This window comes from Hoplias malabaricus, chromosome 1 (genome assembly GCF_029633855.1).
Source record: "Hoplias malabaricus isolate fHopMal1 chromosome 1, fHopMal1.hap1, whole genome shotgun sequence".
Taxonomy (NCBI): Eukaryota; Metazoa; Chordata; class Actinopteri; order Characiformes; family Erythrinidae; genus Hoplias; species Hoplias malabaricus.
Genome location: NC_089800.1, coordinates 15,174,647 through 15,200,861, shown reverse-complemented (window position 1 = coordinate 15,200,861; position 26,215 = coordinate 15,174,647). Strand labels below are relative to the sequence as shown.

The following is a 26,215-nucleotide window of genomic DNA, read 5'->3' as shown; positions in this document are numbered from 1 at the left end:
AACAGTTCATTCACTACCCAATCAGAGCGCGGGAAGAAATCTGACTAAAAAAAAACATAAAACATCACGAAAATAGCAGTAAAATCATATTAATTTAATAAGATATGTTCCAAGAACACAAGTGAATGTGGTGGAAAAAATTAAGGTAAAAATTACGGAAAATCTTTTTAAGGAATTTCAAATATTTTGGCCAATAAATTGCTTGTGAGGAAAATAAAGATTAGGTTTATGAATATAAGTGTAAACAATTCAGGATGAATGACATTTATATTCTATTTAAAAAAGGTAAGTATAACTGAATCAAATCAGACATCCTTAAAAAATATGAATATAAATATTATTTAGTAAGGTGTAGTGTTTTTGCATTTAAGTCCTGATTGTATATACAACATTTATATTTAATGTTTTTATACTCCTAACAAATGTTTGTTTTATTTACATTTTGAAAGCAGAAACAAAAGGCAAACATTATTTATATAAAATAAAAATAGGTGATCGAATACAATTAGCAAATAATATCAGTGTGACTTTCAAAAATAAAATGGTGTTAAGATGTGCCTAAAACAAAAGTTAATTAGATTGAAGAAATCGAAATGAAAAATAAAGTGAAGAAACAGCCAATCGCTGTGCTGGAGAGGCCTTAGCGTTCCTGTGATGTACCAGTGACGCACCGCGGGTGCGCGCTCACAGCCAATTAGCGCTCAGAGGGGCGGGACTTGGGGTCCTGATCAACAACACGCAAGTAGATGGAGCAGCAGCGAGAGGAACATGGCGGTGATCTCCACCGCGGCTTCAACGGCGCCGAGCTCAGATTTACTCCCGAAACGCAGCGTTTAACAGCGGATAAACCTCTCCAACACACGCACGGTGAGCGAGAGATCATTATCTGTCTTACACACATGTTTTGGAGCTGTTTGTAAGCTTGTTTTGTTTATTTTTGCTCTTGTCCCTTCGAGTGGACGACGTTGAAGTTGCCTTCTTAACCCAACTCTCCGTTCCTCCTTAAATGTTGCTGTAGTTCTGTTCTGGCGCTGAGGTTCCAGAGCGTAACTGCTGCACCATTTAAGGTGGAACGGAGAGTTGGGATAAGAAGCCAACTTTAACGTCGTCGATCGACTTCATACGCTTTTATGTGCATTTCTATTCCCTTTTACCCCATCAAACTTCACCATTTCCACTTAATCACGAGTTTAATGGGGATTAAACATTCAAGCATCAAGTTAATGTAAATTTTACACTAAAACATAGCTAATCTTTCTAAAGCCCCGAACAACACATTAGAACGTTTTAGACCTTGAAATACTTTTAAAAACACTTGCATTCACACACAGTACGAGTTTATGCTCCTGGTCTAGGCATTAAGGCTTTTGTTGTGATTCTGGGGACAGGCTTCTGTTTCAGTTTTGTTCTTAAACTGGAACCTTTAAACTTTTTAAGCCTTAATTTAATGTATTTTTTATTGTATTAGTTGGTAATCTTAGTTTAACACTTTAAGTGCTGCCATCGTTTCAAATCGGTTTGACAGTTCAGGAGTTGTTAAAGCCAGTTAATTTTTTGATATACTGAATCCTAAGAATCCTGAGTCAATAACAAGAAACAGTTCTGATCTTTAAAGGGGCCATAGCCTATTTTATTTCTTTGCCCTGAACAGATTTGTGTTTTGAAAAGTGATAATCAACTTTAAATTTCTCATTTTACTCTTTTGTTACATTAGTTTGCAGGTATTATTGGTGAATTAAATCTGTAGGGAGTTAGCAGTGTTTTTCTTTTGAAATTAGTATATATCAAAAATTTCTAAACATGAGGGTTAGGTTAAAATCTACACAAATTGGTCTTTTAGCAAGAAACAACACACACGCTCTGGAATTCCTTCCTGCGTGTGATGGTGCTTCAGCTCAGGTTTACACTCGGATCGATTTGTGGCAGCTTTGCTTTGAGCAATGTTTTTGTCACACCGCCGTTATAAATGTCTGTTCCTACACTTTTCCTTAATTCCCCCTTAATCCTCTGGGTGACACAGTGATGGGATGTGTTCTGGTTCTGGAGAACCATACAGTGTCAGGATCAGTGGACAGCGGAGTGCATTGGAACCAGACGTCCTCCTCTAATAGCTCCTCTCAGAAAGTGAGGACAGGGAATGGTTTGTTTCTGTGGCTGTCCCTCACGTTCTAAACAATGTTACACTGACACCAAGTGGACTGAATGAGAGAGAGATTCTGTAACAAACCTGTTTAAATATGTCTGTCTCCATGGGGGAGACCCGCTCTGTGGAGCACAAACAGATTCATTCAGGGACGACAGAGCTGTTTGGGTTTCATCTCATGAGCAGAGAAAACCACGTAAAAATGTTAAAAAATCCAAGGATTCAAGGGAACTTATTCATTCGCATCACATGTGGTAAATGGGGTGGAATGAAAATGTGATCTCAAAGACCCAGTTTCACCCAGAGAGAAATACTGAATAAATATAAAAAAAGAAAAATAATATAATTCTTGCTTCATAAACTTGGTTTGTTGAAGTGAGAACTGCAGTTTAAAGACGGGTCCCGAATAATCAGTTGTGGTTTATTTTTATTTTTTTCCAAAAATAGTCCGCCCTAGATTAAATCAGGAAGCTACGAGTTGTTACAGAATCCAGGAGTTTATTACAAAATCCAGATTCTGGATCCAGAGCTGGAATTCTCAGTGGAATCCTGTAACTTTCTGTAATGTTCTTCATTCTGAGGATTTCCATGAACACGTTCCGGTGAATCGGCCTCATTAGAATAAATCAGGAAAATGATGACCTTCTTATCCTACTTAATTAGCTCTCTCTCTCCATCTGTCTGTCTCTCTATCGTCAGTCACTCCCTCCATATCCCTCTTTCTCTCTCTCTCTGTCTGTGTTACAATTTCAAATGGGGGGAAATGAAAGAATATAATCAGTAGATCAATATATAAATAATCACACCCTCACTGACCTAGTTCCCTGTGTGTGTTAGGGGGTGTGTGTGTAAGGGACGGTGGGTATGTTTCATGGTTAGTGTGTGTGTGTGTGCGCGACCCTAAATTGGATAATTGGTTACAGATAATGGATGGATGTATTGGGTTGGGTTCCAACGGTGCACGGCTGTGTTGGGTCCTCTGTGATTGACTGATTTCCTGACTTGCGGAGATGGGGGGGCGTACAGGGAAAGATTGGAATAGCTGGGGTCCTCGTCAGAACCACATCTTGGAGAACCCCAAGGGAACCATGGAGATGGTGGACTTAAGGCACTTACCCAATTAACATCAGCGGCTCTGTTAGCAGTTTACAACCAGATCAGCTCTGTTTTTTGAACTGGTTAATTTTAGGATTCTTATAACCTTGATATTCTCCAGTGACCCAGCCATTTTAAATGGGAGCCGAGCATACATCATCAGCGGGGGGCACTGTGGGGCTGGATTCTGAATTCAGGTCAAGAGCCAGAGATAAAGTGATAGAGTCAGGACAGAGTCATGGTTTATCCACTGTTTATAGCGCGGTCAGATCAGAGTGAGACATGATACACGTGGAAATGATGCAGAGTTCTATCTGTTACAGTAGTAATGTTTGAGACTGTGGTTCCAGAGCTCTCTACTGAGCACCAGAACAGTGGAGAACAGTTGCCTAAAAGTGACGGCACCTCAAGTCGTGCTGTACACAGCCCAGAATCTCACACACAGAGAATTTTCCTGTTTTAATTTTCTTAAGGGGTTCTTTCCAAATCGGAACTCAGATACGAGTCATACCCCAAGTTCCAGCTCCTTCACACCAACTCCTTCAGATTCATTCTCTCAGCCTCAGTTTACTTTATTTTGTTATAACTGTGACTCCAGCTGTGGTGAGCTGGAGACTGATCTCAAATTTATTTTACTTCATAAAGGAGGGGGTCACACTGGGGCAGAGTGCATACACACACGCACAAATCTAAAGACCATCAAGACCCCCCACAGTTACACACTTTCACTTTCATTGCTCTGAAACTCACTCACTTCTAAGACGTGGAGTGTCAGGGGAATGGCTCTCTTGCTCTCATACTCAGGCACAGCTAGGGACTGCCTCACTAGGGGGTGCTGTTGTGCTTTGCATCTGTGACACTGGCTGTTTCTCCACACCAAGGATACACATGTGGATGGACATGTGTTTTCCAGAACAATCTTTTGGAGTCACCTCACAGGAGTAGGGTCGTGATGCAGTGAATGATGCAATTTTCAGGTTGTTCTTGTTGATTTGTGAACTTTGTGTCCTCCATTAATTTGGGTGGAACAAGAATAACTTCCGGGTTCTTTAACCCTTCTTGGTGTTTGTGTTCCTGAGTATTGGAACGTAACATGGAGAAGTGGGTCAGTGTCCAGTTCTGCTCAGAGCCCAGGTGTGATCTGAGTGATCAATAACTTGACCTTCAGTCTTTACAGGAGTTTACAGACACCTCCTCCAGCGCTGATGGGGTCATTTTCCATTTACTCTGCAGGTGAACTGTGTGTGTTAGATACATGCCGTGGCTCCAAGCTGCTTTAGTGACGCGGCACTGATCCAGAGACTTGGCTTAGGCAGAGGGAGAGAGAGAGGGAGAGGGAGAGAGAGAGGGAGTGTGTGTGTGTGTGTGTTTGGAGAAGGAGGAGGAAACAATGGATGTGGATGGGTAGGAGGAAGAGAATGGGTGAGGAGAAGAAGGATGGGGAAGGAGAGGAAAATGGATGAGGAGGAGGTGAAGGAGAGAGGAAAGAATGGATGGAGAGGAGGAGGCTGGGGAAGGAGAGAGCACAGAAAGGATGGAGAAGGAGGATGAAAAGGATTGAGAGGAGCAGAAGAATGCAGAAGGACTGGAAAGAAAGGCTGAGGAGAGAAAAGATGGGAAGGAGAGGAAAGAAAGGGTGGGGATGTGGAGGAGGAGGGAAGAGACGGTACGATTTTTCAGGGTTAAATGTCTTGTGGAGCATTTGTTGTGATGATCTGATTGCATGCAGCCTCCACCTGAGGTTAGTGACTCCATCGCTCCTGAGAATACTCTTCCACACAGCACTGCGTTTATACCCCTCACGGTGACCCAAGGCCTGTTCTGGGTCCTGTGGTTCTGTGGCGGTGGAACCGTTGGCTCTTTCTGAGCAGCAGGGTTCTCTCGGTGCAGAGGGGGTCTGCATCGTTCCAGTGTGAAGAACCAAGTGGATCACGAGGAGCTCTGGTTCTGGGCTTCACCGGCCTTGGTGGCTTCTGAGTGGGGTAATTGAGGTGCCACAGGTTCCAAGCATTACTGGGTTCAGAGCGGTTCTTTGAAGGGTCTGGAACAGTACTGGGTTCTGTGCAGGTTTCTGCGTGGCTCTGGGTTCTGGAGCTAACTGTGAAGGAGGAGGAGGTGTGAGCCGGCTTTAATGCTGATTGCAGTGGCGCTCGTTGCAGGTCAGAAATTTGCCGAGCGCTCTCTCAGGTCCAGAGTCATCATTAAACTCATCACCGACCTCAGGATTGTCTCTCTCTCTCTCTCTCTCTCTCCCTCCTAAAGGAATGATGGACTAATTCTGAGCGCTGGTCTCCGGGGGCCGACTGCTGTTCTCTTTCTGATGGGGTCTGGAGTCTTTCAGTATTTTTGGCTGTTAAGGAGCAGTCTGTCATTTTCACCTCAGTGTTCAGTAAAGTGTTTGTGAAAGTGATTATGATATTAACGTTTGTTTGACTGCTGTCTGCAGGGAGGATGGCGGTGTCCAGGAGAGACTCTGCAGGTCTCCTCACAAGAACAAACCAGGACAGAGGAGCAGTTAAAGGCTCAGACTTGTCTTGAAAGCACTTATTCAGATTAAAGATACAATCAGGCGTGTTTATCTCCAGAAAGTAGCAGCATTCATGAAGGAATAATGCTGTCTCCTCCCTCAACATCCACAGCTGCGGTGTCCTTGAACAAGGAACCTAACCCCGAACTGCTCCCCAGGGACTGAGGTGGATGTTTGTGTGTTTGTGTACGCGAGAGAAGTGCACCACCTGCTCTGCCTCTTTTCTGTTGTTGTTGTTGTAGGGGTGTGCATGTGTGTCATGTGACTGAAGAGCAGCTTTATCTCAGTGAAAAGGAGAGAGCTGTTTCTGAACTGGAGGAATGTTCCAGCGCTCTGTGTGTGAGTGTGAGTGAGAGAGGGTCAAATGTCCACACAGTGATAGGACAAGATGAGATTTTGTACCTTTTGCTGACTTGGAAATAAAAACAGATATTGTGTGTGTGTTTTGGGGGGCTTGTCTGGGGGTGTTTGTGTGTGTTGTAGGTACTATAATGTATTACTACCCTGTCGTAGTGTGTGTGTGGTTGTGGGGGTGGGGAGTAGTGTGTGGGGGTGTTTGAGTTCTTCAGGACAGAACTGAGTAGCCCTTTACTCAAGCAAGAACAGGAATGGAGAATCGAGAACCTGTAAAAACTGGACCTGACCACAGCAGCAGAACAGTGGCGAGGTGTGTAGGGGGTGTTACGGAGGGCCGTGCCTGGACACGAGGGGCCGGTATTAAACCCTGTAAAGACCCTTGGACTTTATATATATACACACACACACTCACTCACTCACTCGGCTCTCTGGAGCTGTGTTCTGGTGTTCCATAAGAACAGGGTTCTTCACACTCTAATCCCCAGAGTCCACAAGATTACACACCTGCCTCGTCTGAGTCAGCTCTCTCTCTCTCTCACACACACATACATACACGGGTGGATCTCAAGGGATTCTGGGTAATAAGCCTCTGCAGATGTCACTGAAGGCTGCAGTAAGGTCTCAGAAAGCCCTTCTCCGCCAGCGTGAAACCGTTTCTGTTTCCGTTTGTGTGTCTGGTTTTGAAACATTCAGCAAATTTCCACCAATGAAACAAGTTCTGGAACATGAAAGATTTGTGTTCTCAGTTGGAACCAGAAGAGTGGGTACTTGAGCAGGAACCGTGACTGCGTCCATGAGGTAGAGAAGCGGCTGCGGTTGTGGGTTGGGGTTATGAGAGTGTCATTCATTCATATTTTCTATAATCCATTAATAGAAACCGAACTAAGCAAAGCACTCCATACCCCCTCTGTAGTGCATTATGCAAGTCGTGAATTTACTGAATCTAGATGTTAACACTGCATTATATATTTCTAATACAGCAGTGTTTTATATTTATTCATCTGTGTGAATCTTAAATCTAGGATTGTGTGTGGTGTAGTTTATGACTATTTCACTACAGAGGGAGTGAGGAGCTGTTTAAGTTTCAGACGGAGACACGCTGTGTGACGGCAGCATTTCAGAAACCCTCTGTTTCCTTTGACCTGACTCATGAACTTTGCACCAGCACGTGTCGCGCACCTGTAGACAGCGCTGATGAGGTGTGTTTGGTGTTGGGCCAAGCGTGCTTCTGCTTCTAGCTCAGTTTGTTTGTAGGGTGGATCTTCTCACAGCTTTGGGTCGCTGTCTTCTGCAGGTTCTGTGTTGAGTGTGTGGACCAGTGCTGTCCTGCAGGGCGGCGCTGCGTGTATCTTGGAGTAAAGCTGTGCGTGATTTCAGTGGCATCTGCAGTGGCGCAGAGTGCTCTGACAGGAAACTGAAGGTCACTTGACTTCAGGAAAGAGAAGTGAAAACTGCCAGAATAATGAGAGATTTAAACACAACATGAATAAAATCTGCAACGGGGTTTTGTGTGTGAGAGTGAGAGGGAATTATGTAATGATAAATTTTCCTTGAGTTTGAGAAAGGCCTTTTACCACACACTTGTTTCCTCAGAGCTGAAGGGGTTAATGAGGAGTGTGTTCCTTTCGCTGCAGAAACACACTGCTCTTCTTTCCTCACACACAGGCACATAGCTGTGAGGATCTGATGGTGTTCAGCTTTATAATCATCAGTGAGGTTCAGGGTTGGTGTTGGTTATTAGTTCTGGATCAAACTCACTACTCCAATTCATCCCAGATTAACTCCATCACTCCAGAGAACACATTTCCACTGTTCCACACACCAGAGGAACCACTGTGCTCCAAAGAACAGAGTTACTTTTCAGACCCCTGGACTGTGTTTGTGTTTACACAAAAGACAGGATATGAAGCTCAACATGCTTGCAAGAGAACACTAACAGCTGAATCTCTTTTTACCTCAGTCAACCTGCTGTTGTGCTGAGGGATGGGGCAGAGTGAGGACCGTGCCTAGAAACTGCAAACATAGATTCATACCTCAGGAGCCAATCCTGTCAACTCAAGGGCGGGGCTTTCCAATGGAGGCGTGTACTGAATGAAGGTGGAGTTAAAAGGAGTGGCACGCTCCACTTCCTCCTATCCAGAGAAATTAAAACTATTCTTAACACTGTCAATAACACAATACAGAAATGGGAATAAATCATATTACAGTATTGTTTAATAAGGAATTAAATAATCTAATTAGTATAAAAACACCAATAATAAGTTGTAGTAATTAACATTAAAAAATTTAGTAAAGCATTGTTTTATTATTATGTGTTGATTAAAAACGAGTCATTAATAATTATAGTCATTTATTATTATTATTATTAGATATGTAAATTTTTAGTAATTATTGGAGGCTGGTGTTGGTGAATCCTCTCTGCTTTCATTTCCCTCTCAGACGTCTGGTCAAAGTAGGACACAGTAGTGCAACCAACCAACACACCCAGGCACACGCATCCACACACACTCACGGGTTTGTATTTATACAATGTGAGGACGTGGTGTGTTGCCTGTTTCTCTACAGAGCTGAGAGGGTTCTGTAATTCAAAGAGGTTTTGTTTTTTCTGAGAACCCTTCAGTGCTGCTTTGTATTATGTATGTTTACTGTAGAGGGTGTGTGTGTTTGTGTATGTGTATGTATGTATAGCGTTACATATACGCTGATACGGAGCTGTCACCTGTGAGAGTGCAATTGTAATATTAATCCTAACTTCAAACCATTTAGAACTGGTTATGTTCTTTCAAATTAAGTGAAGATTATGTTAATGTTAACATATATTAATTTATTTATGAATTCTGTGTTTTATTTGTTTATTTAGTTTTTTTCTGAAGCTGCATATTAGTCTCTGATTTACTGAAAGAAGCAGGGCAGTCCCAGGAAAAACCACACACACACTTACGTATAGCGGTGCAGTCTGGCCCTCTCTTGGTGTGTGTGTGTGTGTGTGTGTGTGTGTGCGCGCGCGTGTGTGCGCGTGTGCGCTACTTAACTCACACTGCAGATAAAGCTGAGTCCACAGCTCTGACACTAACATGGCCCTCAACCCTTGCCGCTGTAGACTCGGGCCTTTATATCTGCGTTATATTAACTTTATATTTACTTTATCGTTTCTGTTATTTACTGCTCTGAGATTAGGATTTCTGACCTGTCTGATCTCTGCTTCTTGCTCCCTGTTAATATAGAGCATTTAATTCTAAATTATTAATAATCACGTGTGTGAATGGAGGACACTATTCCAGATTGTGATTTCAATATTACAGCAATTATTATTCAATATAATTATGCAATCATTGTGTGTGTATGTGTGTGTTAAATTAATAGCTGCACGCTCAGCAACCTGTAAACACAGCACAATATACAATTCTGTGGAAACACCATTGCTTCCACTTCCCAACACCTCAGCAACTGTTTGCAGCATCTTAAAAGCCAACTCAAAGACCATAGTCGCCTGTATTGTTTATTAATTGTTTGTTTGTGTGTTTTTGCAGGTGCTGTTATGTGTTGAAGATGAGTGGTGTGGGGGACAACCCTGACCCTTCAAGAGCAGAGTCTCTGAAACGAAAAGAGAGCAACTCTGATCTGCTCGGTCCCAGGTGAGAAACAGCCTCTTCCTTCTATTCATCGTGAGCTGGCGGGTGTTGTGTTAATCCTTGAGATGTCAGAAATGTGTGTGTATGTCCAACTTCTCTATTAATGCTGCTGTGGGCTGTTACTCTGACCTCCCTTCCGCTGCAGTGGGGGTGAAGCTGAAGTTCGACCTGATCCTGATCCGTCTGAACAAATCGGGCTGAAACCGCACCGTGTCTCTGTCTTTATAAGCATCCCTCAGCCTGCAGGTCTCCAGCTGCTTTCGACTTAATTTTTTATGTTCCAATTATCAGTGAGTGTCCCTTCATCACACGTGGGGGGCACGTGTTTCCTCCGAGAGATGTGAGGCCAACCCAGTACTTATTTAAGAACTGTGGATAACGCAGCACTGATGAGCTCAACCCACCAGAGGAGAACACGCACTGCCCAGATCTGTTACATCAACCCACAGGGCTTTATTCACAGATTTGTGTTTAACGATGTTTCTCTTACTGTGTGATTAATGTTGTTGTGTTTTCAGCCCGAAGCGGAGCACCGAGAAGCGGAACCGAGAACATGAGAACAAATACATCGAGGAGCTTGCGGAGCTGATCTTCGCCAACTTCAATGACATCGACAACTTCAACGTCAAACCCGACAAATGTGCAATTCTCAAAGAAACTGTGAAACAGATCCGGCAGATAAAGGAGCAAGGTGAGACAGCGGACACACACTTTCAGTCTGCGTGATCTGTAGAGAAACAGCTGCACATGAGCATGAGGTCCCCCGGCCCAGGGCGAGAAGGTTATTAACCCCTCTGTCACTGTGTTGCGGAGAGTCGAGCTGTTGTAACACTGTCATGTCGCTCTGGGTTGAGTTGTAGTGCCAGAGCTGCTCCTCCATTCGCACCTGACCTCAGAGTGTGTGGCTGAATGCCATCAAATCCCCACAACGCTGTTCCACTATATCTACTGTAAAGCCTTCACAGAGGAGTAGAGGCTGTAACTGCACAGGAACACACTCGTGATTAAAGCCTCGGGCGGTGGGTGAGCAGGCGTCCACACACTTTAGGTCCTGTGTGTGTGTGTGTGTGTGTGTGTGTCTATGATGAGTCAGTTTGACTGTGGGGTGTTTGTGACTCAGTGAGCCTGCTGTTATGTAACGAGGAACAATGTGATTCAAAACACACACGCGCACACATTCAGTATGCTTTATTGAGGTTCATATTTACAGTTGTTATTAAAATAAATAAAATCAAGCCCCCCCCCACACAAAAATAATAATGTATCAATGAATGGCGATGGTCTGGAGGTGGTGGACGGGTGGAGTTGGGGGTGGGGCGATGGTCTGGAGGTGGTGGACGAGTGGAGTTGGGGGTCTGTGGTCTGGAGGTGGTGGACGAGTGGAGTTGGGGGTGGGATGATGGTCTGGAGGTGTTGGGGGTGGGATGATGGTCTGGAGGTGTTAGTCGGGTGGAGTTGGGGGTGGGACGATGGTCTGGAGGTGGTGGACGAGTGGAGTTGGGGGTCTGTGGTCTGCAGGTGGTGGACGAGTGGAGATGGGGGTCTGTGGTCTGGAGGTGGTGGACGAGTGGAGTTGGGTGTCTGTGGTCTGCAGGTGGTGGACGAGTGGAGTTGGGGGTCTGTGGTCTGCAGGTGGTGGACGAGTGGAGTTGGGGGTCTGTGGTGTGGAGGTGGTGGACGAGTGGAGTTGGGGGTCTGTGGTCTGGAGGTGGTGGACGAGTGGAGTTGGGGTTCTGTGGTCTGGAGTTGGTGGACGAGTGGAGTTGGGGGTCTGTGGTCTGGAGGTGGTAGTATTGTGATGAAATGTGTTTGCTGATTTGGCAGATGGAGAGGGTTCCTGAGCTGAGTTCTGTTTGCTCGTATACTCTCCTGATCGATAGGATCGACCCGTTTCCGTAGAGACCATCCCCAGCCAGATTCTGGTGGAGAGGACGAGCCAACGATGGCAACGATTCACAGCTTCATGTAGTTCCTGCTTTATTTAAGTTACTTTAAACACACGATACACCGGAATATTCCTCTCTTCCACTTTATGTTTACTGACCACTGCCCCGTTCCGGTTGTGAGTGGAAAGTAAGTGTTAAAAATGACCAGCTCAGGGAGTTTTATTCACTTTTTTACTCTTTCTATCTTTCTCTTTCTCTAGAGAAAGCTGCTGCTGCCAATGAAGAGGAGGTGCAGAAGGCAGATGTTTCGTCAACTGGCCAAAGTGTTATTGACAAAGATGCCCTCGGCCCCATGATGCTGGAGGTGAAGCTCTGTGTGTGTGTGTGTGTGTGTGTGTGTGTGTGTTGGGGGGGGGGGGGGGGTTAGAATGACCTGTGTATGTCAGGTTATGTGAACAGGGAGATGAAGACACAGTTAACAGAAGAGCAGGTTTCCTGAATCTGAAACTCGTTTCTCCTCCGTTTCCTCAGAGACTCCACTCTGTCTCTCTCTCCTTTTTCTGCCGTTTTCTAATTGGGTCATATGGGATCGCAGTGCATTGTGGGTAAAAACCTTCCCCAGAGTGTGGTCTACTGCGCACTTGTGAAAAATACAGGTTATGTTCTTTTAGGTGGCGCTAGTGAGCACCTGTGTGTAACACAATACAGTGGGAACACAGTGGCATCCAGAGCATTGGCTCAGGGCCCTGTTCACTCTCTGAGCCCTGAAAGTGCACACTTCAGAGGGGCCTAGGGTATTAGAACTGGGACAGGGCCAGGGAGTAGTAAATCAGGTCATGTGACTCCTGAGCCAGATGTGTGTGTGTGTGTGTGTGTGTGTGTGTATGAGAGAAAGCAGAGTATTTATAGCTGTGTGATCCTGACGTCACTGAGCTGGAGCTAAAAATAGTGGAATATCCTCCTCATGCTTTCTCTCAGTGTGTGAAACTATGTAAAACACACTCACACACAGTAAGAGGAAACAATATTTAAATTAGCTTCCCATTTAAAATCTACAGTTTAATTAGTCGACTGTGTTTAACTAAAGCTGGATGAAGTTTGTGAAATCCATTTTAATACCTTTATACAAATACACCACCAGCTCCATAGCAGCCGCACTGATTAGCAACCATGTCGGATACCATAGTAACAACACGTGGGATACCATAGCATCAACCTAGCAACAAGCTGGAATACTACAGTATCCATGTAGTAACCATGCTAGCAACCACTTAACATAATTATATGTGCTGCATCATGTTCTCATTTTCTTATTTTGCATTTGTGAGGTTGCATGTGCGTGTGTGTGTGTGGAGTCTCTCTGTAGATGAAGTTATGAGAGGATGCTGCGGTGGGCAGTGAGATTAAAGTGGGTCAGACACACACACCCTCTGTCTCTCTCATGCACACACACACACACACACACACACACACACACAGAGAGCAGAGACATCAGCACTTTTTGGACTGAGTTGTGTAAGTTTTGTTAACAAAGGTGGACTCTCTGTTTGCTTAATGCCCCCCTCCTCCCTCTCGCTCTCTCGTGCACACACACACTCACAGATTTAAAAATTTAAGAGAAGTTTTAACTCCTTCAGCTCAGTTTATACAGAGCTTGTTTAAAACAGTAGCTGTCCGTCAGAAATAAAGAGGTTTTCAGGATCTTATTTGGTATTTGTTTATAGGCATAAATCAGAATGATACTAATTCATACTAATTCACACTAAATCATTTTGAATAAAATCAGGAATTAAAGTTTGACATGTAATAAAATCAGAATCTTAATATGACCTGATATAAATTAATTAACTGTGTGTGTGTGTGTGTGTGTGTGTGTGTGTGTGTGTGTGATCCACAGGCCCTGGACGGGTTCTTCTTCGTTGTGAACATGGAGGGGAACATCGTGTTTGTGTCTGAGAATGTCTCGCAGTATCTTCGCTACAATCAGGAGGAGCTGATGAACACCAGCGTCTACAGCGTGTTACACGTCGGGGACCACACCGAGTTCATCAAAAACCTTCTCCCCAAATCCCTCAGTAAAACACTCCTTTCATTTCTTTATCACACCCATCATGTTGCCTCCTGGTGGCCTGGCTGTCCCAGGGCTCCCACACTGCCCCGGCTTGAGCTCCACTGTTGTTTTGTTTTGCAGTGAACGGAGGTCCATGGTCGAGCGAGAACGCCCGCAGGAACAGCCACACCTTTAATTGCAGGATGCTGGTGAACCCTCAGAGCGAGGCGGAGGATGAGGAGCCGGACGCCGATGGACCCCAACAGAAATACGAGACCATGCAGTGCTTTGCTGTCTCAGAGCCCAAGTCCATCCGAGAGGAGGGGGAGGGTGAGGACACACACTTTACACAAACATTTCACATAGCAGTGAGAATCTGATGGAGTTTAACCACTCCAGAGAACACAGATCTGCACACCAGAGGAATTCCATCACTCCAAAGAACACAGTTCCACTGCTGACTGTGTGTGTGTGTGTGTGCGTGCGTGTGTGTGTGTGTAGATCTGCAGTCATGTCTGATCTGTGTGGCAAGGAGGGTGCCAGTGAAAGAGCGACCAATGCTCCCCACACATGAGAGCTTCTCCACGCGCCAGGATCTCCAGGGTAACAGCACTCACTCACTCTTTCTCTCTCTCTCTCTCTCTCTCTCTCTCTCTCTCTCTTTCTCTCTCTCTCTCTCTCTCTCTCTCTCTCTCTCATATTCATTCACTAACACACACTGAGTCACTGCTGCAGTGTTGGTGCCCCCACGCCACTAAGCTCTGTGTGAATGGAGACAAAATCTGAAAGATGTTATTTTATGATAAAAGTGCAGTTTCTTTTTATTATTGTTATTAACCTCAGCGCTGGCTCTTTTTTATTCACTCTGAAGAGTTCTGTTCTTTATAGTGAACTGTGTGTCTCTGTCTGTGTGTGAAGGTAAGATCACGTCTCTGGACACCAGCCTCCTGCGAGCGTCCATGAAGCCGGGCTGGGAGGACCTGGTCCGGCGCTGTATCCAGCGCTTTCACCTGCAGAACGATGGAGAGATTAGCTACGCTAAACGCCATCAGCAGGACGGTCAGGCCTCTCCTCTCTGAACTACACACATACACACACCCACACCCACACACACACACACACTGTTCTCAGGAGTTCACTCACTAACAGCATTCACCCTGCAGCTCTGATCACACTTAACTCTTCACGTCTCCTCCTGAGTCTTCCTTTCAGAAAACGGAATGAACTCAGAGCTTTGTGTCAGGGTTGTGATGTCACACTAATGAATATTTGATGGCTACTAATTGGTCCAACTTCACCAGTTAAAACTGAAATGTTATTGTGGAATGTTTTAAATCTGTTTTTTATTATTAAATATAAATTTCTGTATTTTAACTGAAATGTATTAAGTTTACAAACTGGTAATGTTTCCTTTCTTTCTCTCTCAATGCTGTGTTTTGTGTGTGTGTTTAGTGCTGAGACATGGTCAGGCATTCAGTCCAGTTTATCGGTTCTCTCTCTCGGACGGAACCATCGTCTCTGCTCACACTCGCAGTAAATTGGTCCGATCTCCTGCCACAAACGAGCCGCAGCTCTACTTGTCCGCCCATATCCTGCAGAGGTTTGTGTACACTTCACTGCACCCGCATCACACCAGACGCAGTAAACGCGCTGCAGGACGTGTGCCTGTGTTTGGGTGCCTACACACTAGAAAACGCAGGGACAGAGCAGTAGCTTTGTGTGTGTCATGTGGCACTGCAGCAGTAACGCCTGTGTCTTTTTATCTTTTTTTGGCCCGTGTAATCTAGCAATTCTATACAGAAACAGTGCAGAATTCAGTTTTCCTGCTGAATGCATGATCTGGGCCAATAAGCACATGGACACAGCTGTATTTAAAACTGTAGCAGTAACATTTCGAGAGTTTAAACCCTGGCCTTGAACAAATAATGAGACCAATGTCCCAATGTGGGCAGCAAAGTCAGGGTTATATTGTTGAATCTTAATAAAATAACTTATAATTTAGTCTTCATAAATTGTATTAAAGCTGTATACAAATTTTTGTAGAGGTTATAATCGCAGGAGAATGCAGAGCAAAGAGAAACCAATTACGCTTCGCAGCGAGTGCAAATGGATTGGCTAAGAGTCCTTGGTGAAAACAGGCTGTGAACCTCAGCTCTGAGATTTGAGATTCCTTATAATGGGGTCAAATCAGGTCAGACGTTCACTCACGTGTAAACGATGCAGTGACGTTGTCCTCGGGTGTGTGACCTGTGTGTGTATGTGGATGCTTTACAGGGAGCAGACGGTCTGTGGAATGAACTCTGACCTCAGCAGCGGCCCTTCTCTGGGTAAAGCCCTCAACCCCCTGAACTCTCCCAGCTCTGCTCCAGCCCAGGGCCAGGACGGCACTGTCAATAGTGCCACCTACTCTTCTCCAGGAGCCGCTAAAGATATGTGTGCCGCGGGTCCAGCGCAGGGTGCGATGCAGGGTTATCGTTTCAGCAGTGTGGCAATGCAGAGCGCCCCTCAGGGTGGAGGTTTTCCACTGAAGATGGGCAGCCCTCCTCAGGGCAGCCCAGGTATGCTTTCCCCGAGACATCGTGCTTCGCCCGGAGTCGTAGGATCTCCTCGGATGCCTCCACCTCAATTTTCTCCAGCGAACACCCTCCATTCTCCTGCCAATGCCCTCCACTCACCCGTGCCCATGTGCTCCAGCAGCGGAAATGTGGGTGGTGTGGGGAACGTGGGAAACCCTCTGAACGCCCTCCAAGCCATGAGCGAGTGCCACAGCATCAGCTTGGGTCAAACTCTTGGCTCACCAGAGAGGAAGCTGTCATCCCCTGCCAACTCGGCAGCAGTCAACCCTCACCTCCTACACAAACTTAGCTCCTCGGACTCCTTCGAGTGTCCAGGGGAAAACCTGGAAAACCATGGAAACGTCCTGGAAACGGGTGAAGTGCACGACGACAAAAATAACCCTGACCTCGGAGATCCGAGCAGGGCACATGACAACAAAGGACACACTAAGCTCCTGCAGCTCCTCACCACAAAAACAGAGCCCTTAGACCCTCCCTCCCCGTCCCTCGCTGGAGAACCTGGCTGTAAGGAACTGGGAGCCCAGGCCTCAGGAACCCATGCCACGTCTCTGAAGGAGAAACACAAGATCCTGCACCGGCTGCTGCAGAACAGCTCGTCTCCCGTGGACCTCGCCAAGCTCACGGCCGAGGCTACGGGCAAGGAACTGAGCCAGGAACAAGGAACAGGGGGTGCCAACGTGGCAGAGCTCACCCCCAAACTGGAGCCCCTCAGCCCCAAGAAGAAAGACAATGCTCTGCTGCGCTACCTGCTGGACAAAGACGATAACACGCTGAAGGAGAAGGTGGTGAAGCTGGAGCCAGGAGATATAAAGAGCGAGGGAGGGAAGATTTCTGCAGTGAAAGTGGAGAAAGTGGACAGAGGATATGAGCAGGTGAGAAAGGATTCTCAGATTGGGGCAGTGTTTTCCAAAGCAGAACCTTCAGATTCTGAGCTGCTTGGAGGGTTTGGGTTGCCTCAGCATGGCTGAAACCTTTGATTAAAAAATATCTAAATATTAAATCACAAACTTGAAATAACGATAGTGTCCTTTGGTTAAAGGAACAGTCAGTCAATTTTGGAGAAAATCTGTAACACCCCCAACTTTTCTCCCTCCAGGCGAATGATCTGGAAGACATCCTGGATCATCTGCAGAGTTCTCCGAATCTTTTCTCAGAGAGCCGAGGTTCCTCTGTTCCGTCTGCAGTGGACAAGCAGTCGATCATCAATGACATCCTCCAGATCACTGAGAGGGGAGCTCCACAGCAGCATAGAGCCCTCAACACACAGCAGAGTCAGTGTCTCTCTCTCTCTCTCTCTCTCTCTCTCTCTCTCTCTCTCTCTCTCTCTCTCTCTCTCTCTCTCTCTCTCTCTCTCACTCTTCAGGGATTCTGTTTTATTCTGGGCAACTCTAGATTTAAATAATTTGTGCAGATTTGGATTTCTGATCTTACACCCAGGGACCTGACTTTTCTTGTGTGTGTGGATGGGTGTATGTGTAGATTTCGGAGGACCGAGGCTCCCAGGCCGGATCCCCCAAGGCCGGAGTGTGCCACTGGACACTAAAGGTTCTCTGGGTCAGTACCCACTCATCCGGAACAACAGTCCCTACTCCCTGATGCAGCAGCAGCAAGGCATGATGGGAAACCAAGTGACCAACATGACAGGTGAGTTCCAGAAACAAAAACAACTACCTTCAAATTGACCCCCCCACACACACACACCTTACTCATACTGTCTCTCTGTCTCTCTCAGTGATGGGTGGGGGTGGCCGAGCCAGTGTGCAGCAGGATGTGTGGGTGTCTCAGGGCTCTGGGGTGATAAGTGGCACTCCGGCGCCTCCTGCTGTTTCCTCCGGTCAAACTCCCCTCCAACAGGGGGCACTGCAGGGGCGGAACCTGGGCATGAGACCCAGCCCCAGAGCCATGCTCCCGAACCAGATCATGCCCAACGGTATGTATGCACCCACACACTCACACTCTCTCTCTCTCTTTCTCATACAGAAACACGTATTAGGTCTGTCCCCAAACCTAGTGAGCTGCCTAAGGTAGGCACCGACTGCATAGACAGCTGTTAAGTAGGCATCATTCTAATGGTCGTCTGTCTTCGTTAGGCAGATTATTGAGACGCTGTAGTTGGAGAGCGATTGTGTCACGGCTTGTTCTGCCCACCACATGCAACTGGTATTTTTTTTTTTTGTTGTTTTTTTAAATACCTCAGTGGCACCTATTTTAATTATTTTTGCTCTGGGATAAAAGTGAAATGGACGGGAATTGTTGTTGCGTTGCATCATGTGTTTGCCTTCGAGGTTGCCTTAAAATTTGGCCAAACTGAGATATCTTAGTAGACAGCGTAATGATGTGTCTAAGAATTGGGACAGCCTACGTGTCTGGAGCGAGCACACTGTGATGTAAAATGCTCTCTATGTAGACAGCTCACTAGGGACAAACCCTCTGCATGTATGTGTGTGCTGGTGAGCTGTATGTACTGATGTGTTTGTGTGTTTCTCTTCTAGCCCAGTCTAACATGGACATGGACCTGAACCTCGCTGGTCCTCCATTTCCACAGCAACCGCAGCAGGCGCCACCCAATCAGACGGTTCCGTGGCCCGACAGCATGATGCCCATAGAGCCAATCGGCTTCGGGAACCAGAACAGGTAAGCACCTTCATTTTACACACACACACACACACACACACGTGTGACATTGTTCTTTCTTCGGTTGTTCTGGACGGCAGACCCTCTCCTCAGTAACACACCTCCATGTTTTTAATGAAGATGGAATGTGTTTGTCTGTAACATTAAAATAAAATTTCTGTTGTTTTTTTTGTGTGTGTGTGTGTGTGTGTGTGTGTCAGGCCAGTGTACGGTGGTCCAGAGGAAGTGATGTGTGCTTCTGAAGCATCTGATGAGGGCGCTCTCCTCAGTCAGCTCTACTCTGCACTGAAGGACTTTGACGGTCTGGAGGAGATTGACCGCGCTCTCGGGATTCCTGCTTTAGTGGGACAGGTACAGACCCCTCAGAATCAGAACCAGTTATTGAGCTTATACTTTGAGAACCTGCCCTAGAACCCTTTAATCATCACCGGGTTCTTGTGTTCCCCTTGAGTGATGACTGTGGATGTGCGCAGGGTCTGTGTGTGTGTGGTTAGCACTGGAAGATTAGATCAGTTGAAGACAGTCGGTTCTGTACTGCTCTTGTCTGGTTTAGCTGTTACACAGAGCATGTTTGAACTGTGCTGGAGCTGCTCTGAGTTATTGTCCTGATAAATGAAGTGTGTGTGATCTGTGTGTTCTCAGACCTGTCCTGTTGAGCCGGATCAGTTTCCGGGTCAGGACCCGAGTGTGCTGATGGAGCAGAAGCCCCCAATGTTTGGGAACCAATTCGGACCTCCGCAGCAGCACGTGCCTCAGGGTGGTTTCCCCCCTCTCCAAGATTCCGGCTTCCCCGGCATGCCCGGAGCGCTGGGACCAAGACCTGGTTTCCCCATGATGCAGCACATGCAGCCCCGAGCAGGAATGCGGCCCTCAGGAGTCCTCCCCAACCAGCCCAACGCCCTCAGACTGCAGCTGCAGCATCGCCTACAGGCCCAACAGGTAACACACCACACACACAGGGTTTATAATGTCCCTGACATCAGGTGCCATGAGGAACAACACACCTCTGAACCCCATGTAATGATTCAGACCAAGAAGAACAGGTCCGTTCCAGCTCCTGACTTTTGAGACAACACTGGATACATTTTGGGGGTGAGCTATGGGAGTGGGAAAAAAACTAGACATCAAACAGAGTAGAGTCCTGTAGAGTCCATACCATGCAGTGGAGAAATCATCATTTGTTTGCCGTCAATGCCTTTACCACAGCAGCAGGACCATTGCTGGTCTCAGGCATTCAATGTGGGACCAGCTGCCCCCTGCTGGCCATCCATAAAACTGCCTCTTGACCTTATTTCTTGTGTGTGTTGTTCTCAGGCCTGATTTTATGATTCGTGGATTTCACTCTCTGCAGCCTCCGCCAATTCATACGGTCATAAATAAATAAGAGAGGACTGAGTGAAGAAGCACAGTCTCATTTATGTTGTTTCCTCTCTCTCTCTGTCTCTCTCTCTGTCTGTCTGTCTGTCTGTCTGTCTGTCATATCACCCCAACCAGAATCGTCAGCCCATGATGAACCAGATGAGTGCAGTGTCAAATATGAACCTACCTCTAAGACCTAATGTTCCAAATCAGGTTTGTACATAGCAACTACTGCGGTTACCATAGCAACCACACAGCACCACCATAGCAACCATATCTACCCCCCACACCCCCCTTTCTCTTTTTTCCAGGGGACCATAAATGCCCAGATGTTGGCTCAGCGTCAGCGGGAGATGCTCAGTAATCACCTGCGACAGCGGCAACTGGATCAACAGCGTCTTCAGCATCATCAGCAGCAGCATCCACAGCATCCGGTGCAGCAGCAGCGGGGAGGCATGGCCATGCGAAACCCCAGCCTCAACATGCCCCCCAACATGCCTCAGAACCTGCCCCGAATCGCCCAGTCCAGCGGCCAGCAGTTCCCCTACACGCCGAGCTACGGTACCGGCATGGCCTCCCCCCCGCCTTGCAGCAGCCCCTTTAATCCCCCCTCCTCTCCCAACCTGCCCCTTGCCCCTCCCACCCTGCCCCACATGCCCCTCTCTAACCCACCAGGCATGGGCAGCGTGGCCGGACAGTTCGGGTCCGTTATGAACCCACAGATCCAGAGTGCCTTTCAGTTCCCCAGCACAGGTACCACCTGATCTCACTCTCTGTGTATATGCATACACACACACACACAAACACACATTCAGTAATACAGGTTTATCACAGTTCTCCCTGATGAAAAATTTAGCTGATTATGATTTAATGTTTACTGCTCGTTGGCATGTCGTACACCTTAAAGTAGAGAATTGGAGAATGGTGATTCCCATTGGTCACTGTTGTAACTAATGGCCCATATTGCAGTTGTCCACCAGGGGACAGCAGTGCATTAGAAACTCTAACTGCAGTGAGGACAGAATGAGGTGTGTGTGTGCGTGTGTGTAAGGACACGAATGGTCCAGTCCATAATGAGGCTGGCGTCTCACAATCTTCTTAAGGTGGAATGGTACCGTTTGGATGAGGGAGTAATTGTAGTAAATGTGTGTAAAGAGTATCAGAAACATCATTGTTTATTGAAATAAATACAAAGCTGGAGATTAATTGAGCTGGTGTGTGAACAGGGTTGAGTGTTTGTGTTAATGTGTGAGTGTGTAAATGTGAACCTGACACTGATAGGTGAGTAATTACAGTAAAGGATGAGCTCCAGGTGAATTTGTATGTTTCTGAGTTGTTGATTGGCTTGGAGCATTTATTAAGAGCTGATTCTGAACCAAAGCCACACCCAAAGTCATATGAAGCCACACCCCCTTTGCCTTACCCCCCACCCCAGTGCCCCAAACTCCTGTTGTCCCTTTGTTAGAGCCAAGTTTAACGCAGACCTGAGATCTTCTGTTTTTTTTTTTTTTTGTTTTTTTTTTTTGGTAATGTTTACTATTTTGTCTTTTCACATCAGCAATAAACAGTATTTAGAATTACAATTATTAGAATAATAATTAGAATTTATAATTAATAATTACATTATTAATCATTTATAACAGTGACTGTTTTGTTTTTACACACTGATTTGTCATTTTGTGTGTGTGTGTGTGTGTGTGTGTTAGGAATGACCCAGCAGTCTGCAGATGGAGGCTTTGGTGGTGGTGTTGCGACACCCCAGAGCCCCCTCCTTTCTCCTAGAATGGGACACTCCCAAAGTCCCATGATGCAACAGGCCCCCACTAACGCCCCCTTTCAGTCATCTCCAGACATGAACGGTTGTACTCAGGGCAACATAAACACCAATAGGTAAATAAACACACAAACACACTCCAAATGTTTGTGTAGGTTTAGCACGTTCTGCCGTCTTAAAAGCATCTTATTGTGTGTGTGTGTGTGTGTGCAGCATGTTTCCTCAGCAGTCTCCACCTCAGTTTGCGCAGCAGGTGAGCGGAGGTGTGTATAACGGCAGTGGGATGAACATGAACGTCTCCATGGCAACCGCCTCCAGCTCCATCAACAGCATTGGGAATATGGGACCGGACCAGGTCAGAGTAACTCTCACCGCATGCTCCCCATACTCTCACCACATGCTCCTGTTCTCACAACAGGCTCACATTATTCTCACCCCACGATCCTTGTCCTTGCATGACACTCACATTACTCACACCTCACGCTCCTATTCTCTCACAACCTGCTCATTTTACTCTCAACCCATGCTCCCTGTCCCTTCACCCCATGCTCCCATACCGCACACTTGCTGTACTCTTGCCGCACTCTCATCGTACTCTCACCACTCTCGTCATGCTTTCACCACGCAGTCACGTGCTCTCTTACTCTACTCTCACTGTACTCTGTGTACTCTCAAGGGTTGAGCAGGTTCACTGCCTCAGTGAGCGGTGAGTTGTGATGAGACGTGACCTCACACTCAGACGCTGAAGTGCTGTTAAAGTCGTTGTTGTGGTAAACGTGTCTCTGGGTTATTGAGTGTCTGAGTATCTGATTGGTCGATCTGTGTAAAAGCAGCTGGTCAATAATTCAGTGGTCAACGTGAGCAGAGTGCAACGTATATTAATGAGGCCGAGGTCAGGCCAAGGACTAAACACAGCGCAACATTAAACTAATAAACATTGGCTTCGTGTTCTCCGACATTAAGCTGTGTTTATTTTTCACGCGCTGGTTCCGTCGTTCCACGGCAGAACGGCACAACTCCCAGAAACCGATAAAGCACAGAGTCATGACCGTCACACCACATGGAGAGACTGCCCCCTGCTGTTAACTTCTGACAAAGCTAATGCACACGAGCAACTTCATAAAGTGTGGGAACAAGATATTACATGTGCCGCAGTGACGTGCGAAACAGTGTGAGAGAGATTCTCACTGCATTCAATATCTCCTCCTAATGGCTTCAGTCTGTCCTACATGTTAATATCATCATTAAGAGACGTCAGCAGCAAACACTACGAACATTAATAATAATAAAAACTAAAATTATGCTGATAGTTAGTTACTCAAAACAGAGCTTGATGTACAGGAAAAATACAGGACACGTGAGATTTATGTTTAGATTTTCACAGTGGTGTTTGCTCAAATCAGTTTTCATGTATATATCAAATATAATTCACATTATGAGACATTAATATCAGTCTAACTCTGACATGAAATCAGATATAAACTAAGTCCAATCTGATCTTCTGGTTTAGGCTCAGTTTGTGAGTTATGTGTGTGTTTGAGTAGTTGGTTGTGTGCGAGTTGAGTATTGTTGTCTGACAGTGTGTGAAGTTGAGAGACCCTGTGTGTTTTTTACAGAAGCTCTTACAGCTGTTAGCGCATGAATATTTAAGTGTGAGACTGTTTCTCTCTGAGTTTATGGAACTCCAGTAGCTTTCAATAATTCAGCACTGAGCCATTAGCGCTGTTTTCTGGATTATATGATGCTCAGATTTATGATCTCCTGGATTAAAGCTCTTAATTAACCCCCAATCAGGCTTGGTGTGGAGGGCTTTCAGAGCCCACGCCGCTCCTCTCACGCTCCTGCTCATTACAAGCTTCTCTTACACATCTCTGGACTTTAATGGCACTGAGTCACAGCTTCAGAGTCTGATCTCACCCTATGTCTCTGAAACATGGTAAACAGCTTCATCAACATGATTGATATTCACCTCCGCAACGCCCGAGTGAATGCAGCAGGAGTGAGACACACCGTGAAAAGGACAGCGGCCCCCACAATGGAGAAAAATAAAAATATATTTATAAGAGATGCATTTAATTTATACAGTGCTTTACAAGAACCCAAAGTATTTACAGGAATACAGAGAAAAAAGTGCATAAAAACAAACAAGATAACAAATAATACAGAATAATAGTTAATAATGTAAAACATCCATTTTCATCTGTGCCTGCATTACTCCCTGTTGTTAAACATGGCCACTCCCGTGTGGGACCCGCTCTGTGGACCATAAAGAGCTTCTTACAGCGAGTGCTAAGCCGAGCTGAACTTCACAGAATACAGCTTAAAAATAAACATTTCCTTTTCATAAAGTGTTCTATTTCTGCTCTGGAGAGCGGGTCCCTCACACAAGGCAGCCATCTTTTAAAACTGATGTGTTATGTGGCTTGGATTCTCTTAGTGTGAATTACTGTTCTGACAGTTGTGTCGCCTTTTGTGTGTTTACAGAAGTACTGCTGACGGCGAGTGGATTGAGGTTCGTTTTACAGCGTGTGATGGAGGAGCGACTTCTACTCTGCTGCCCCCAAATGGAGAACAGATGCAATTACCAGCAGCAGTAGCCGCCACCAGGGGGCTCAGCTCAGAGGGGATTACACACACACACACACACACACACACACACACACACTGGGATGTTTAGGACAAGGCTGTGGGCTCAACTGTCCCACAGGACACAAAGTGAAGCCCCTGCATTCACCGTAGAGTGACTTAGACAAGCACCCCCACCCCGAAATAAACACAAATTGAACTAAACGGAAACAGGAGCTGATCCTGTGAATGTACCCCCCCCCCCCTCTCTCTCTGTACCCTGCCCCCCCCCCCCCCCACCCCCAAACGTGTCACTCTGAGCCCCCTGTTCCCCTGGTGAAGGAAATGCGCTGTGGACCTGCCACTCTGCCTTTTAACTCTCAGTTTATTTACAGAGTGAGAATAAAAAGAGAGGACTGTAAAAGAAAAGGACAGAGTGAAAAAAAACAGTTTGTATAATTTGATTTAGAGTTTTATTGTGTGCTGAATTATTAAATTTTATTGTGTATAGTTTGTTTACTGATCTAGCGATGAGTGCGGGTCTCTTCCTGATTGGATTTACTCTTTTATTTTTATTTAGTTCAGATGACGGTGATTTGTGCTTTTAGTGGTGGATTGTAAATACCAGACAATGTTTTCTATGATATTTATTTTGATTTCTGCTCTTGTTCCTCTCTGGCTTCAGCGAACCTTGTGAATTTTTTTGTTTTCTTTTTGGGGGGTGGGGGGGTGTTAATTGGGGTTTTGTTCTTGGTCGGTACTGAAGCGGGGAAATGTTCAGCAAATGCTTCTCAGCCTTTAAACCTGACAGCCATAATGCCCCCGCTGCCACGTGTGTGTGTGTGTGTGTGTGTGTGTGTGTGTGTGTGTGTGTGTGTGTGTGTGTGTGTGTGTGTGTGTGTGTGTGTGTGATCCAGACATTTCAGAAAAGACAAAGCAATAATGATTATTAATAATTTTTGATAAATGATAATTTAGGCTGATTTTTGAAGTTTGTTTGTTTGTTTTGGACATAATTTTTTGTTTGCTTCAGATTTCACACCCAGTTTTAAATTTATTTGAAGTTTGTTTTTCGGAAGTGGGGAAAGAAATAAAGAAAACTTGAGAAATTCTGTACAGACACACCCCTCAGCCATGGGTGGGGTTTTCAAGGGTATGGCTCATCTGATTGGCTGTTCCTGATTTTATTTCCTTTGCGTTGTTTTTATTTATTTCTAATCCTGATGACTGATTGATTAATGTTTGATTGAATTTGATCAATGGACTGATTCCAGTCTGTTTTTCCACAGGCAATGCTCGGCATTGAGCTTCAGGAATATACTCAGAGCCTCAGCTTGGTGTGTGTGTGTGTGTGTCTGTATGAGAGAGAGAGAGAGAGAGAGGGCTGTGGTCATAGAGGGGTAATAACACCTGTGTAACCCTGAGCTGCTCCTGTACTGGCTGAATGTACACACTGCACTCATGTTTACAGAAAAGACCGCAGCAAACATTTAAATTTTATTTTCAGTTTAGTTTAAAGATATGCTGCAAGCATCAGATTTAAAGTCTTTGAGGGACTTTTATCTTGCAGAGGTGTGGCGCAGGAGGCTGAGTGTTGGCGGAGCTGAAGTTTAAGGC

General features: G+C 45.8%; 1 protein-coding gene across 4 annotated transcripts; it reads left to right on the top strand.

Moving 5' to 3' along the window:
• The first annotated feature begins 705 nt into the window (after positions 1–705).
• On the top strand, positions 706–24,854 carry ncoa2 (nuclear receptor coactivator 2). Of its 4 annotated transcripts, none has more exons than XM_066676416.1 (21): positions 706–867; positions 9,653–9,757; positions 10,273–10,445; positions 11,901–12,004; positions 13,538–13,715; positions 13,832–14,020; positions 14,192–14,293; positions 14,609–14,749; positions 15,143–15,290; positions 15,965–17,138; positions 17,363–17,537; positions 17,746–17,910; positions 17,999–18,196; positions 18,759–18,900; positions 19,101–19,251; positions 19,543–19,839; positions 20,395–20,472; positions 20,571–20,820; positions 21,966–22,149; positions 22,247–22,388; positions 24,518–24,854. In XM_066676416.1, exons 2-21 carry the CDS (start codon positions 9,672–9,674, stop codon positions 24,527–24,529), a joined length of 4,089 nt encoding a protein of 1,362 aa, XP_066532513.1. In that variant the 5' UTR covers positions 706–867; positions 9,653–9,671; the 3' UTR covers positions 24,530–24,854. The 4 variants fall into 4 exon arrangements, with proteins under 4 accessions (XP_066532513.1, XP_066532495.1, XP_066532504.1 ...); XM_066676398.1 differs by having other exon boundaries at positions 20,571–21,012; XM_066676407.1 differs by lacking the exon at positions 706–867 and adding an exon at positions 8,167–8,219 and having other exon boundaries at positions 20,571–21,012.
• The last annotated feature ends 1,361 nt before the right edge of the window (positions 24,855–26,215 follow it).

Excerpts from the sequence above, each read along its gene's own strand:
- ncoa2 (XM_066676398.1), top strand. The coding sequence starts at position 9,672 with ATGAGTGGTGTGGGGGACAACCCTGACCCTTCAAGAGCAGAGTCTCTG. Across the intron at positions 14,021-14,191 it reads CATCCGAGAGGAGGGGGAGG|ATCTGCAGTCATGTCTGATC; the intron begins GTGAGGACACAC and ends GTGTGTGTGTAG. Across the intron at positions 17,139-17,362 it reads TGGACAGAGGATATGAGCAG|GCGAATGATCTGGAAGACAT; the intron begins GTGAGAAAGGAT and ends TTCTCCCTCCAG.